This window comes from Lepidochelys olivacea (genome assembly GCF_965140295.1).
Source record: "Lepidochelys olivacea isolate rLepOli2 genome assembly, chromosome: 17".
In the NCBI taxonomy this organism is placed as follows: domain Eukaryota; kingdom Metazoa; phylum Chordata; order Testudines; family Cheloniidae; genus Lepidochelys; species Lepidochelys olivacea.
The window spans coordinates 2,054,631-2,070,440 of record NC_140427.1 but is presented as its reverse complement, the minus strand read 5'-3'; the positions used below and the strand labels follow the sequence as shown (position 1 = coordinate 2,070,440).

The 15,810-nt window shown below is 58.4% G+C and overlaps 1 protein-coding gene across 4 annotated transcripts in view; it reads left to right on the top strand.

Moving 5' to 3' along the window:
* The window catches only part of MYO18A (myosin XVIIIA), a 130,743-nt gene that overhangs the window by 49,852 nt on the left and 65,081 nt on the right, over window positions 1-15,810 (top strand). Inside the window, exon 2 of one of the 4 annotated variants that reach the window (XM_084650836.1) lies at window positions 13,822-13,857. The exons of 2 other annotated variants lie outside the window; for them this stretch is intronic. In XM_084650836.1, the coding sequence (XP_084506962.1) occupies window positions 13,822-13,857 (36 nt within the window). Of the gene's footprint in view, window positions 1-13,821; window positions 13,963-15,810 lie in introns of all 4 variants that reach the window. One more of the 4 variants, XM_084650839.1, reaches the window with a different exon arrangement.

The window sequence follows — 15,810 nt, the reverse complement described above, 5'->3', positions numbered from 1 at the left end:
CTCAACAGGGATGGGAATAGCTGAAATCCCACTTCCTGGGGATGCATTCAGCCAGGGCGCAGGGGTTAGGTAGGCTTCAAGGAGAAACAGCTGAATGCAGGGACTATTGACTCTGTAACTCTCATACTGTATTCCATGTGAAGGTTTTTCCCACTGCTTTCTGTTCTAATGGCCTCTCTTAGGGTCTGATCCTAGAACCAGTGAAGTCCATGGGAGTTGTTCCATGGTTTTCAGTGAACTTTGGATCAGGCCCGTAATTGGGTTCCCAGTTAAGATGGCGTATCTTGGGCGATGGCTTGCCCTGACTAGAGATCAGCTATTGATTGGGGAGTTGCTGTGCTTCCTGCTGCCAGGGATCCCTTGTTGCTAATGCAGGGCAGGGCACAACCACACAGGCCAAGGAAAATTTCTTCCCTATTAGTCTGTCATCTGTTGTAGAGAGGCCTTTTCAGAGCACTGCCAGGTTTAAAGAAGCCCTGGTCACTGCGTTCTTTCCCTGGAATTTTCCAGGGCGGGCAAAGGCGTGTGCTTGTATTCACCAGCGCTTCCCAAAAGGCCGGCTGCTGGAGAGATTAGCTGATGACGTTTAACATGCAGTCTGTTGTCTGATGTGGTAAGAGCAGGGGCACCTCGTGAGAAGCCAGGTCACTTTCCTTATCTGAGCACTTGGCTTTTCATTTGTTACTCAGTTTAGCTCAGTTGTCAGAGCTAAACTGAGTAACAAGCAGAAAGATAGAAACCCTCCTGGGGAGGGGAAATGGGGCTTTAGTTGCCAGCCAGGTCACCAACTGCAAATTCAGTCCCTCCTGTTTGACGGAGCTTAGCTGCTGTGAGCTATGGAGCATGTCGGCATGTAGCTTACCTAGGGCAGCTGAGCCTCCTAGGCGGAGTGGTGTTACAAAGCCATGCAGGAGGAGTGTTTGTGTCATCTCTGCTTTCTCCCCCTCAGCAGGCTTGGTGAGGTTTTTGATTTTGAAATAATTGGGAAACATTTTTTGCATTCGTTTCCAATGCTTGTGAATGTAAGGGAAGCCATAAGCTTTACTGTGTACTGAATGCACCTTCAGGGTCCCTGGCTTTGCCGTGGCCTATGCCTCATACTTCAGAGGAAGGCACAAAGTTCCCCCATAACACACTCCATTGTCTAATGGCGTCCCTTGGGTGGCTGTTGTTTCCTAAGCCCCACAAGCAACCCCTATTTGCTCTGAAGCATGAGTATCAGTCGTCCTTGTAACTTTCTTCATGCTAATATATCTGCTAATGCTACTCTTGGTTTCATAACTCTTGTCATCTTTGAACCTTACTAAGCTGTTTGCCCCAGCGTCCTGCAGTGGTGAGTTCCGGAGGTCCTGCTTCTGCTTGAACTCTTGTGGTCGCAACAGTGAATTGCACAAGAATGGGGGCAGCCTAAGCCGAAGTCTCTGGAAGCAGCCGCACCACCCCCCAGCTCTGATCTCAGCCACGCTCGTGTGCTCAGAAAGTGCTAGATGAAAGTGTGTGTGAGAGAGAGTCTGGAAGTCCCTTTGAGAGTTCTGGCTGAAATGTGCCCCTCTTCTCTGTTTATCCTCCAGGTTAAGGATGAGGACAAACTTTTATCTGTGAAAAGAACTGGGAAAGAGGATGGGGCAGTAAGTGTCTGTGGGATCGGGGGGCTAGCTTTGAGTGTTGCATCCTACTTGTGCTAACTCACAGGCCCAGACAACCTCCTCTGAGACCCAAAGGCCATTGACGGCAGGTACCGGGCCAACTCTGCTTAACAGGCAGTTTGCGCTTCGGGCTGGTACTAGCACTGCTGGCATCAAAGAGGTGGCCCCAGGGTGGCGTGCTGCTTCTGGCTCTGGGACGTTACCCACCCAAGGTGGTGAGCCTCTGGTTCAGCAAAGCCGCTGCTGCTGTTTTTCCTTTCAGAGGGCGGGATTCCTCCGGTGAGGAGGAAGCTGCTGTTCCCAGGCCCAGTGGGCTGGTGTGACAAAGTGGGATTTTTCTTAATGGTTCCTCTGAATAGTGTGGGGGTGCCTCAGTTTCCTCTATGCAGTTCTTAAGTTTCTAGTGGGTGGGGTAAGGGTGTATGATCCTTGCAGAGCCCTAGAGGGCAGGTGTGTGCAGGGGTCTGGACACAGAGAATGGCCGACACCCTGTTTCCTGGCAACTGATGAGATGGTGAGAGCTAAAGGGTTGGAGAACAAAGGAATCCGGTGACCTCCTGGCCCGGGAAAGGGACAAAGCCCAGAGGAGGAGGGGCTGGAAGGAGTTTCAGTTTGGGGCTGGCTGGGGACATGGAGTGAAGGGCAGACGTGGTTGTCTGGTTCACTGCCCCCCAAAATGGACCCGGCTGAGGGGTCCTGTTCTCTGCACCTATAAGCTCTGGTTTAGACCATGTTCCTGTCGTCTAATAAACCTTCTGTTTTACTGGCTGGCTGAGAGTCCCGTCTGACTGCGGAGTTGGGGGGCAGGACCCTCTGGCTTCCCCAGGAGCCCTGCCTGGGCGGACTCGCTGGGGGAAACACAAGGAGGGGCAGAGGACGCTGAATGTTCTGAGGTCAGACCCAGGAAGGTGGAAGCTGGGTGAGCTGTGTGTCCTGCAGACAGGCTGCTCACAGAAAGGAGACTTCCCCAGAGTCCTGCCTGGCTTCGTAGGGAGCAGTTCCAGAGCATCGCCCGGGGACTCCAGAGCTGGGTGCAGCTCCCTCTGGGGGCAGCTTTTCACAACCCTGGGTAGGTCAGAGAGGCTCTGCAGTGGTTCTGGGGTGAATCCCATGTGGTGGTGCCCAGGCTGCCCTGCCACGTGCTGCTCTGAGCCATCGGGCCAGCCTGCACCCCTCACCTAGTGCCTTGCTTATTGGGGGTCAGGGAGTGTGATTCTGTGGCTGCTGGCTGGTTACCTCGGAGACAGGATGGAAGTAGAACGGGATTTGATTGGCTGAGCATGAGATGCAGGCAGAAGTGGTCGCTGAGCAGGTTGTTGTGTCATTCTGCCTGTAGGATGCTGACCCCCAGGGCCTGGGGGCAGATCTCTCTGTGCTAATGAGGGTGGAGTTGAAGAAGGGGGCATCAGCTGACTTGAGGGGATGGCTGGTTGTTGCACTAAGGCTCAGAAGCGGAGCTGCCGGGAGCAGTGGTTCACCTCCCAGCAGGGTTGCTCTGTGCTCCTTGCCAGGCTTATCCGTGGAGTGGTGGCAGGTTATTGGGATGGTCTTTCACATGCACCCTTGAGAGCCCGGGCTTGCTCTGCTGTGCAGGGCTAGTAAAGGTCCTGAGACATGCTCCGTCAGTGTCCTTCTGCTGCCTCCTGTCCCCACACCAAACTTTCCTTTCTTTCCTCTGTTGTTGTGGGCACGAGCTGCCTGGCTCCTCCGCAGAGATGGCTGAATTCCAGAGGTGGATCAAGTGATTCCTGTATATTGGTGGTTAGCAAAACTGTGTGGGACCCCTCCGGAGGAAAGAAATGACAAACAGCGCTGGTAAAGCGGTAATCTTACCAAAGTCCCAGCTTGTCTTGCTGGGACTGTATTGCTATAAAAGTGACTTTACAGAAAGATCCATACAGCATCATCACTAATCTGCATGACTGACAGATTGGGCTGGGTGCAGCCTCCTCTCCTCCAGTCCCATGTCCAGAGAGCCATCCTGCTGTTCAGACACAGAGCGCAGGCTGCGGTAGTGGACTTGTGGAGATGCTGCCCCTCTGACACCCAGCCGTGTCACCTCTCACTTCAGTGGCGTTAATCAGCGAACATCTCGATTGATGCGGTATCAGCAGGCACGTCTCTGGCGCTGGGAACGTTGATCCCATGTGGGCTGCTGCCGGCTGACCCTTTGGGAGCTCCTCTGCGTGCTTGCTCTTCCCCAGCTGACAAGAGGGCTGGCTTGCAGCCACTCGGCACAGACCGGCCACCCGATCGCCGCCGGGTCCAGGGGCCGTGGGACACGTCTTGCCTTTCCAGGGAATCCCTGTTCCATGCCAGGGAGGAGTTTGCCCATAAGGTATTTGCAGTCATGGTCCATCCAGCTCAGCCAGAAGCAAATGCCACAGCATTTCCCATGGGTGCGAAGCTGAGCTGGCTTTCTTGGGAGCTGCTCTCCAGAGCAGCACGGTGCACAAGAGAGGAGCAGGGGTCCGTCACCTGCCTCACTTTACCTGTCATAAGCCATGTTCTCTCTGAATGCCTTCTGCTGTGGGCCTCTGTCCTGCCTGCCGGGGCCTGGGGCAGTGCCCTGTGTGGTGGGGAGTGAAGTGCACAGTGGACACCCCCGGAGAGGCTGGTTTTGTGAGTGCTTTGCCTTGCCGGTCAACTTGCTGCAGAGTGTTTCTCAAGGCAGGTTGTGCTGCAGTGCAGTGTGTTAAGGAGGCTAGATTGCAAGTCTAACGCATTTATCTCTGCTTCAGATCTCACCGGTGTGCGACCCTCTCTGGCTAGGAGCGGTGACACACACGGGGGGGGGGGGGGGGGGCTGGGACTGATCCACTCTCTTTAACCTGGATTTTGTCACCACCTGCTGTGCAAGGTTAACCCGTTGGGGGCTTGGCTGCTCACTCAGACAGGTGCTCTGCTGCCTGCTGGTCTCTTTCCACCTTCAGCACATCTCCTCTTTCCTGGGTTGGCTTTAATGGAGCGTTGGGGGATGGGATTGTCTGGGGGTCAATAAAAGGTTCTCGTGTGGTTTGCATGAGGAATAACGTCATACACGATGGTAAATGAGCAGGGAAGGAAATTCCAAGGCGTGCCCTGTTAGTGGGGCACCGATTTGCAGGGAGAATTGCTGAGTGTGTGAACATGCTGCAGAACCCCGGCTGCTGTTCCAAACCTGTTGGCCAGGTAGATCATCTCTCCCTCCCCACCCCCCCCCCCACCCCTTTGAAGAGAAAGCTAAATGGAGAGTGCAGCTTCCTGGACAAGGCTGGAGAGGCTTTTCTGAGCCCTCAGCTTTGAGCGGTGGGGCATTACTGGCAGCAGTTAGGGAAAAGAAAGCTGCAGTGGGGTGGTGAGATGCTGCCCCGCATGGTAGCAGCCCAGCCGCAGACTCTAGCTGGCTTTGTTCCTACCTCTCCGGAGTATCAGCCGCTGGCTGGAGACCTAGAGATCAAACGGGCTGGCCGATCGGGCAGCGCGGGCAGCGCCATACTGGGGGATCCATTTCGCTGTCACCAGTAACATGCTCCATTAGTGTAAATCATTCACAGGGAGAAAAGCCCAGAGCTGAGTGACAGACAAAGGTCTTGGCAGGTGCGTATGAGAGACAGGTGAGGGGCGTGGACAGGACGAGCTGTGTCACCAAATGAGCTGCATACAGAGACGGGACTAGGGCAGCAGCCTGAGACACCCAGCGGGATCTGAATCGGCCCAGGATCTATGACACACTGCTGCTTGCGTCTCTCCCAGCCTGGATCATGCTGGGTGTGGGAGGATGGGTGAGAGCCACTTGTGCCTGGCAGGATGGGAAGAGCAGACCTCTGGGCCTGGGGGTGTTTCTCAGTAATTTGGTGTTTCTGCTGCAGGCACCACTAACGACAGGGTGCAGAGCTGACGCCACGGGACTTGGCTCCAGGATTTAGTTCAAAGCCCTTTGTTTATCTATCTTGTCAAGGAATTGGCAGCTCCCAGGTTTCTTATCCACCTGCTTCTCTGCAGACTGTTGGGGCAGGGTGGAACCCACCTCTGCCACCTCCTTCACCATGCAAAGTCTCAGCGGAGGCCTTGAATTAATTATGTTCAGCTCAAATGTCCACTTCTTGGGCTGGTCCCGCTGGAGTCTAGCAGCAACGTAAACCTCTGAGAGGAGTCCCCCAACCAGTGCAGGACTTGTGTGTGCATCCTGCATGCTGACGTGGTGGAGACAGGAGCCGCAGCCATCTGTACGTGGGGCTTTGAGCAGCTGAGCCCAGAGTGGGGGAGCTCTGCCGGTCTAGGCACAGGTGGGAGGTGTTGTCTCTTCCAGTTATAGTGCAGGGAGAGGTTTCTCCCCCGCCCCCCACCAGACTGGCCCTTGTAGGGGGTGGGGACCAACTGTCCTCCATCCCCTGTGCTGCGGGTGCCCCTCTCCCCGGTTGCAGGGAGGTGAAGTCTGGACCTGCAAGTTCAGGCGTCCCCCAGCATTGTGGTGGTAGACACTCCAGCAGGTAGGGTCGCACATTGACATCATCGTCTCCTGCCTGGACCGGGAGAGGCAGTGAAACTTTCTGGGAGTGTTTCCGTTAGCCCTGGTGCTAGAGCTCAAAGCAGTAGTGCATGAAGAGAGCCATCCACCATGGCTCCTTTGCCAAACCCGTCTTTGCGGAGCGCCCTGCAGAGCAGTGGCTGGTCTGGACTCCGTGAGGGATGCAGCTTTGTTACCGGTGCTCTTCGTAAGCCGTGTCACATGGCGAGGTCTCAGAACGAGCTTGTCCTGGCCTGGGAAACCTGTGAACACTAAACAGAGCATCTGTAGCTCCATGGCCCGGTCCTGTGCCCATTGCAGCCATGGCAGAACTGGTGCTGATGGCCGTGGGCGCAGGATGGAGCCCAGAACACTCTTCTCCTGTGTCTGTGTCACTTGTGATGTGGATCCACTAACGGGGTTGGCAGGGGAGGCTGGAGCTGGGTTAGCTGCTGAAGGGAGGTTTCTGTGTGTCCTCTCTCCCGCTCTGTGTGCGTGTGTGTGTGGGTGTGGTGGTAAGGGGATGTCCTCCTGTAATGTGGTCATGTATTTGTAACTGTAGTCAGAAAATCCAAATGCAGGGGAAGACGAGCCACCCGCTCCCCGAAGCCCAGAGCCTCCAGAGAGAGTGAAGAGCCCAGAGCCTCTGCTCAACAGCGATAACCAGCCTCCCTCCCACACACCTGCCCAGACCATGAACGGCCTGGAAGGATCCAGGGCTGGCTCACTGGCCCAGCCTGAGCCACTGGGAGAGGAGAGCCAGGGCCTGTCCAGGAAGAGAGTGGTGAGGGTGGTGCGGAAGGTGGTGCGCAAAGTCCTGCCTGGCGAGGCCTCTGGCAGCACCAAGGAGCTGGGGAGGGACGTGAAGTCTCCTGAGCCAGCTTCGCCAGCCAAGAAGGAAGAGAAGGCGCCACCGAGGGTGGTGTCTCCGCCTCCATTGCCTGCGTCCTCCCCAAAGTCGGAGCCCAAGGAGCCTGGCCCAAAGGATGAGATCTCGGTGGGTCTGAGAAGCCTGATGTCCCGAGGCAAAACCAAACAGCACAGGCCTCGCCTCAGGCCAGTGGAGAAGCAGGAGGAGGAGAAACCTCCTGAGCCGAAGACACCCGCAGTGGGGAAGGAACCCGAGAAGCCTGGCTCCCCATCTCCTGCAGAGGAGGAAGGGGCAGTAGCCACTCCAGACCCCAAAACAAAACAAGAGCAGATGGTGGAGCCAACACACGTGGCACCTCAGAAAGCAGCTGCTCCGGGGCAAGCCAAGGTACACATGAGTGTGTGCAGTCTAGACCGGTGATGCATGGCACCGGTGTGTGGTCTGGGCCTGTCACTCCTAACACTGCCTGTGAGTGCTGCGGAGCTGAGCGTGGTGTCCACGTCAGCACACATCCAGGCTCTGATCATACGCTTTGTGCCTAGCTGAAGAAGTGCATGGCTTTACGGGCCACTTGGAGCCGTCTGGTGACGGTGCATGGCGTGAGCTGCTCACCGTAACTTACTGTGCGTTCCCAGCCCCATGCCGGTGCTGCTCCTCCTGGGTCAGTGCTGCTGGACCTGTTCCAACACATAGGCTTGCTCCTGTTAGCCTGCAGGCCAGGGCTGGAGGAGGAGACCTGCGGCTGCTCAGCAATGGGAGCCCCTTTGGCTGCTGGGCAGGTCATAGGGTCCAGCAGCAGTCAGCGGTGATCTTCCCCTCCCAGCTCTGTTTGGTAGCGAGTCTTGGGGTTGTGTTTTAGGGACAGAGCTCAATCCTTCGTTGCCAAGCAGCCTGCTCAGGGCGCTGCATTAGTGGGGGCTCGCAGAGCAGGCTCCCACGTTGGATGCAGGCTTCCTCTGGGCAGGACGCTGGTGCCCCAGCTGCTCCAAACCAGGGATAGTTAGTATTTCCCCTTTGCTCCGAGCAGCACACCCCTGCCACCCACAGGGCTTCCTGGGAACCTCTTGCAGATGCTGTTCATTTCTCAAGGTCTGGGAGTCGGTTCCTCAGTCCCTCTCAGAGCCATCATCACCACTCCCAGAGTGACAGGAGGGGGCGCTGCAGAACCAGGTGCTGCTTCCTGCCCAAGGTGTTGAGGCCTTTGCCCTGTTGTTCGTGCTGCCATGAGCCCTCAGCCCCAGGAACCTGACCTGTGTCTCCTGCATGCCAGCCCAGCGTCCTAACCACATGCCCCTTCCTGGCCCTTTGAGGCTAGCCTGGTGTGGTGTGAAACGTTCATTAGTCTGCAGGCCTGACGTGTGCTGTGCAGCGTACGTGGGGCCGGGCGTTGTGGGGTGGAACCTCGCCTGGTCTCCTTACCGGGATTCCTAAGGACAAACCCAAGTCAATCAGCTTCCCTGTCTCTGTCTGACCCGGCTCGCTCCATGGAGAAACCCCAGCCAGCAGAGAAGCAGCTGCCTCCCCCAGGAGCCGCAGAGGGATCCCCCCAGCAGGTGAGCTGCTGGGTTGGGGAGCTGGGGACAGGGGAGGTCGGTGGCCGTGAAAGCCCCGTGACCACCATTGAGCAGTGTCACTGAGACGGTAGCTGGCTAAGCTCTTAGTTGAGGAGTACAGAACTGCGCCCCAGTGTGACTCGGCTGGGTGGCGCAGAGTGTGCCAGCCTGGCGGTGGCTGTGCCAGGGCGGTGTGCTGCGTGGGGAGGGCTGGGCGTGTATCCACTGGGCGTAGGTTTAAAAGGGCACTCGACTGACTCCAGTGGCAGCTGGGGATGGGGGCGGTAAGGGACTGGGGTCAGTGGGGAATCAAACCCTCCTTGTGAATGGCTGAGAAGTAGCCTGCTCCTGGGAGTGCTCCGCTATCCGCTGGGTGCTGCTGGTTTTCCCGGGGCACACTCTTGTGGGGGGGATGCCATCCCTTGCTCCGTACGATCCGAGTCCCCCGTCCCCCACCCCCGTCCCCCCCCCCGGTAACTAGAGTGTTCCTGGGACAGTTGCTTTGGTGAAACATGGCCAGAGAGCCAAGATCTTTGGCTGGCAGCTCTGCCTGCATGGCAGCTCTTGTGCCTGGCAGCTCTTGTGCCTGGCTCCAGCCTCTGCCCCGGAGGGCAGGTGTGCCGGGCCCCGGCCTGCCTGGTCAGGCTCTGCGGAAGCGTCGCTGCTTGCGAGCGCAGTCCCTTGGCTCTGGTATTGCTGCCCTCGAGCACGCGCAGACTCTGCGGGAACCTGCAGAAGCCTTTGCTATGCAGCTGTTAAATGGAGCCCTGAGCGCCATGGGCCTTGGCCTGGGAGCTGCTAGCCTGGTTCAAGTCTGACTTGCTACAGGAACCAGTGGAGACGGCGGTGTTAAAGAACCCCCTCCCCAAACCCCTCTCCCCCACATACCCACTCACCCTCCTCCTCAGGGCCTGAGCTTTTGGGTGCTGCTCACTGGTTCTCTGGGTGTGACTGGCCGTACCCTGCCCCCACGGGCCCCTCGGGCTGGGTGAACGCCGCTGAGGGAGGGAGCTCTGTTCTCTATTTTGGGAGCGCTGGATCAGCCCCCTCCCTTCCTCCTTGCCCTTAGTGGCTGCCAAGCACAGCAGCAAACCCATGCCTCTTCTAGTGGGGGGCCAGTCCAGCGTCCCCTCTGCTCAGCCAGCAGGTTGGATCCCCACGCAGGGACTCAGGGCTGTGGAGCCCTTGGTAGTGAAGAGGAGCCCTGCTGGCCCCCGGGCCGCGTGGTGAGCGGGAGAGCTCAGCAGGGCTAACCCCAGCTCATTCGTAGTGTTGGTGGAGCGCGTTGCAAGCGCTGACCCCTCGGTGCCCTGGGCGGGCGGGCCAGTGCGCCATATCCGGACAGATGGCGAGGCCTTTGCCATGGGAGCTGTGAGTGCCGTGCGCCTAGCTTCATCCCCCTTGGGAGTCCTGGCTGCAGGCTCTGCCACGGCTCTTCCCAGAGGAAGAAGGCCTGGAGAAAGGGCTTTGGGGGGCAGTTCCTGCTTGGAGCTGAGACCTCCCTGAGGGAGCCTTGTCCCAGCCCTGTCCCTGCAGCATGCAGGGCATGCAAACTCCCATGCTGTTCAGCAGCAGGCGACTGAGGGGGCAAACGCACACTCCCGCTGCATTTGTCACCAGCTCTGAGGGCCCCAGGAGGCCAGCTTCCTCCCGCTCCCCTGCTCCTGGAGAGTTGCCCTGCAGAGGCTAAGCCCTGCCTTTGGCAAAGAACCCCAGTAGTTTGCCAGCAGGTGGTTCCCCAGCTGCCTTCTTTGCTCAGGACAGTGAGTGGCATGAAGGGTGACACTAATGCTGGTTTGACCTTTAGGCTGTAGCCGGCCCCAGTGCCCAGCTGACCCCAGTGGAGGAAGCTCACAGAAGGCTGGAGAGGATCTTCATGGCTTCTGTAAATCAGGGAGTTATTCCTACATACCTGTGTACATGCACCCACTCAGCTCTCCCAACCCACGTGCTATGGCTTCCCCGCTGCTTCTGCCCCGTGTGTGTGAGCAGCTCTGACTCTGAGTGCCTCCGTGGGCGGGCTGGTGTGTGGGAGGGCGCCGGTGTGCCCCCAGTGTGTGTGTAGGTCTGGGAGCTGTGCTCCCATCGCTCCCTTTGCTTTTCCGTGTGCCTGGGAGCTGCCGGAAGGCACCTCAGGCCTCTTCTTGGCATTTGGGAGCCATCAGGAGCTTCTAAGCCCTGTGGCTGCGGGCGCTGCTGCTGTACCTCTTCTGGCGAGAAGCCTCGTGTCACCGAGTCCCCGGGCGATGCTCTGGAACTGCTCCCTACGAAGCCAGCAGGACTCTGGGGAAGTCTCCTCTCTGTGAACAGACTGTCTGCAGGCCACACAGCTCACACGGCTTCCACCTTCCTGGGTCTGACCTCGGAGCATTCAGCATCCTCTTTGCCCCTCTTTGTGCTTCCCACAGCAGGAAGCCAGAGGGTCCTGCACCCCAACTTCGCAGTCAGACGGGACTCTGAGCCCGCCAGTAAAACAGAAGGTTTATTAGACGACAGGAACATGGTCTAACACAGAGCTACAGTAGGTACAGAGACTAGGACCCCTCAGCTGGGTCCATTTTGGGGGGCAGTGAGCCAGACAACCACGTCTGCACTTCACTCCAGGGGGGAAGGGCCCAGGTCATCAGTTGCCAGGAGACAGAGTGCCAGTCATTTATGTACACTGGCCCTTTGCTCTTCAACAATTACACCCCCTTATTCCACCCCCTAGAGACTTAAGAAATGCCTAGGGGAAACTGAGGCACCCCTACAGTATTCAGAGGAAACATTAAGAACAGTCCCACTTCGTCTCACCTCGGCTCTCAGATTTAGAGACGCAGAGTTTCATGTGCTGGAACTCCCTGGTTAGATCAAATCCCTCCCTTGCCCCCCACACCTGGCTGCAGAGGTCACAGGATTCTCTTCCACAAAAACCATTTTCCCTGCTGTTTAAAATATGTATCAGCACCAGTTACCCTGCAATAACAAGTCCAGAGGTGCACAGCCCAGGGGTTAAGGGGTGCGTGTCTAGCAGGCAGGGTAGGAGCTGTGTGTGCTCTGTTCTCTGAGGACACCCCTCTTCTATCCCTTACCAGTATTCCTGCCCATAGGAGGATGTGTGCAGGGGCCTGCCGTTCTCTCTCATCCTAACACGGCATGCAGGAGAGGCCCCCGTATACTTCCTGTGCTTTCTCTCCAATGCCTCAGCTGCCTGCTGTGGACTAACTGCCGCACTTGTGGTGAGTGCGGCAAGTGTCCCAAAGCGCAGCAGGGGATGTCCCGACAGGGTGTGACGAAGCGGGACTGTTCTTAATGTTTTCTCTGAATAGTGTGGGGGTGCCTCAGTTTCCCCTAGGCAGTTCTTAAGTATCTAGGTGGTGGGATAAGGGTGTATGATCCTTGCAGAGCCCTAGAGGGCAGGTGTGTGCAGGGGTCTGGACACAGAGAATGGCCGACACCCTGTTTCCTGACAACTGATGGCCTGGGCCCTTCCCCCCTGCAAGGTGAGAGCTAAAGGGTTGGAGAACAAAGGAATCCGGTGACCTCCTGGCCCGGGAAAGGGACAAAGCCCAGAGGAGGAGGGGCTGGAGAGAGTTTCAGTTTGGGGCTGGCTGAGACATGGAGTGAAGGGCAGATGTGGTTGTCTGGCTCACTGCCCCCCAAAATGGACCCAGCTGAGGGGTCCTGTTCTCTGCACCTACAAGCTCTGGTTTAGACCATGTTCCTGTTGTCTAATAAACCTTCTGTTTTACTGGCTGGCTGAGAGTCACGTCTGACTGCGGAGTTGGGGTGCAGGACCCTCTGGCTTCCCCAGGACCCCGCCTGGGCGGACTGGCTGTAGGAAGCGCACGGAGGGGCAGAGGATGTTGAATGTTCCAAGGCCAGACCCAGGAAGGTGGAAGCTGTGTGAGCTGTGTGTCCTGCAGACAGTCTGCTCACAGAAAGGAGACTTCCCCAGAGTCCTGCCTGGCTTCATAGGGAGCAGTTCCAGAGCATTGCCCGGGGACTCCGTGACACATGGGTCCTGGGCCACTGGACCCTCTCCTCTGTCTCCCTGGGGTGGGAGTTACCTGAGCGTCGGGGAGAGGCCGTGGGCAGGCGGACTCACTCCACACATGGAAGAGTAACGCTGGGGTGAGGCTGCTGGCGCTCTGAGTCTGGAGGAGGAAGTGTGCCACCCCTCCGGTGCCCAAGGGGCAGCCCATGCCTGTTGCCCCCAATGGACTGCTGGCCCCTCTGCTGCTGGAGGGTGAGTGAGCATGGCACGCTGGGTCCGGGAGCCGGGCGGCACTCCCTGAGGAGGATGACAGCGGCCGTAGTTACTCACTTCGGTTTACTCCAGGCTGGCCTTTGGGCTGCTGGCAAGCAAGCAGCGCAGCCCGCGGGTGCATCCCAGAGTCAGTAAGGTCCTCAGTCAGTCGAGTGTTAAACTTGAGTTCCTGTTGGTACTGGCCCTGGTGAGCAGCCCTCCGTGGAAAGGCCAATGCCGCCAGCTTTCTGTGAGCTCCCTGGGGCTCCGGCTTGGGGCGGGCATGGTCAGCACCAGGAGTGGTTCCATTAGTAGCAGGGTCATTGATTACCAGGGTGGTGGCCTGCTTCCTCCACCCTCCTCCAGGAGAGCGCTTTGGGCCGCCCAGCAGCGAGGCTGGTGGCTGGCTGGAGTCAGAGGTGGGCTAGCTTTGTTGGGTCCACTCTGCAGCACTGGCTCTTGGAAATCCAACCTGGCCTGCAGTAGGGGAAGGCTCAGACAGCTGTCAGGCCACGGATTTCACCCTGCAGGATGGGGGTTTTAAATGGCCGGGGCAGGGTTGCTCTGTGATGCAGGCTGCAGTCCCTGAGGTCAGACCCAGCCCAGCGTCACATCCTTGTTGTACCAGGCGATTAGCAGTTAGGCCAAGGGGTTTTGTCATCAGGAAGCAGAGCTGGCAGCTGCGACTTCTGCTCTGGCTTGGAGGCCAGGCTCCGTAGAGACACAGCTGTGCAGTTCCTTTGTGTACGCCGAAGCCTGTGCGAGGTACCGGGCAGAAGCTGGCTGGCTCTGAGAGTGGCCCTGCTGGGAGAGTGATGGCCCCACTGGCCTGACAAGGGTGGTGGTTGTCCCCGAGCCATGGGGAAGCAGTTGGTTTGAGCAGCGCATGGTTGGATGTTGATGTGGGGTTTTGGCCCGGGCAGTCGCACACCTGGTCTGTTTGGGGTCACTGGCTGGGATGAGTTTCCTTCGATTCTTTGCTTATCTCACCCTCTTTCTTCTCCTTTTTCCCCTTCTTGCCTTGCTGCCATTAGCTGGAGCCTGTGGCCTCCCCGTCAGCACAGAGTCAGGTACTGTACCCCTGCCCACAGGAGCTCTCTGCTTCCACCGGTGACCTTCCACCATCGTCTGTCTGCCTCTGGGCTGGTGTCTGTGCACGCGCCTCATGCTGGAGTGTAAGGCTTTCTTCACCTCTCCCATCTCCAGCCTGCCCCGTCTGGGTCTCTGTCCCGCTCATTCCTGCCATTGTGCGAGACTAGACCTGCTCCGGGGCCATTCTGGAGTAGTCCCAAGTCACCCCCCTGCGGGCAGGGTCTCGTGTGTCACTAATGAGCCGTATTTCCTCTGGCCTTGAGACTTTCCTCCTCGTAGCCAGGCAAGCGTGTGTGGGGCGAAGAACAGGCCGCCTAGCTCCCAGCAGTGGGAGGCTGCATACGATGGGGCGGGGAACAGGCCGCCCAACTCCCAGCAGTGGGAGGCTGCGTTGGCCAGTGCCGCTGACCGCTGGCTTCCCCAAGCTTCTAGAGCAGCTGGTGTGGGGCTCCCTCAGACCAGTGGCACCGGGGCTTCCTGGCTGCAGACTGACTTGTGCACCTCTGTGCAGGAGTTGCCTTGGGGTTGGAGTTATTCCCTCCCTTCCCACTGGGAAAGCAGGAGGTGGGAGCTCTGCACCGGGATGGTGCCCGTGAGCTTGCGGAGTGCAGTCCTGGTGCTGTCTGGCGGCAGAGGACAGACGTGCAGATCAGTGCGGCATGGGGACAGTCTCAGGCAAGAGGACCGTGAGCGGCTGTTAACTCTGTCCCAGCAGAAGGCTGCGTTCGGGCAGCAGTCAGGTCCTCGCCTGCTAACAGTGAGTGGGATGAAGGACACCGCACCCTTGCCGGCTGTCCGTCCCCATGTCACAGAGCGCTTCTCCAAGGGGGTCAGAATCACCGGCACAGCTTGGAGCTGGCCCAGGTCACTCAGCGAATCAGTGGCCGAGCTGACAAGAGAACCCAGGAGTCCTGACTCCCAGCTGTAGGCCCTGTGTACTGAGTAGGCTGCCTCTCGAATGTACTGGTGCCACCACTTGGCCTGCTCCTTGTACCGACCTGGGGCTGCAAACGCCCAAAGGGGAAGGGCCAGGCTGAGCAGCAGACTGCTCTGGGCAGTAAACTCCCCCAGACCTCCAGTGGGGATGTGCGCTCTTGTGTCCCGAAGGCTGCAAACGCCTGAGTGTGGATGAGGTTCCCAAGCCAGGGCTGGTCTGATGAACCCAGTGGCCTGCTATAGACGGGGCGAGGGAGCCCAGGATCTGTTCCTGGGCCAGGCTTGGGCCAGGCTGGCAGGTAAATGGGCACTCGAGAGCCTCTTGGCTTAGGTGCAGTCTCTGTCTCCACCTGCTGGCCAGCAGTGAAACCTGCATCACCCAGCCCCAGTGGGCTCTGCTCTGTGCAGTCACCTGGGGATGGGCGGGTCCGCAGCTCTCAGGGCGCTGGGCTGTGCATGTCCTGGCCGTGTCAGCCGCCACGCTGGACTCTCCCTGACGTTCGCTCCCGGACATGTGCGCAGCTGCGTTTGGGGAGCAAGAAACTGTGCATTGCTGAGGGGTCCCGTTCACCCTTCTGAGTAGGGGGTGAGGGTTCCTCCGTGTGCTGGAGAACATGTCTATTTTCTCGCTTCCTCCCCAATGCCCGATGTCTGGGTAGCCTGCCTGTTAGCCTAGGTGGGACCCTCCTTCCCACTGGCTCCTCGTTTTCCCAGCTTCTTGTGGATTGGATAGCTGGGGGGGCACGGCAAGGCAGGGAGGAGGGGTCCCACCCCTCCCAGGCCAGAGGGGGATTGCCCCCAGGTCTCCCGTGTAGTGGGGCAGAGCACTGAGGTCAAGGCCCAGGCCTGGGAGACAGCATTCCAGGTCTGCCACTTACTCCTTGGGTGAGCGTGGGCAGGTCAGTGGCCTCTCTTCGGAGGCCCAGCTCTGCAAAGCGCTTGGGGGGCAGGCTGGGAAATGCAGGGCACTGTAGTTAATTGTGGCCCTCAGAGCA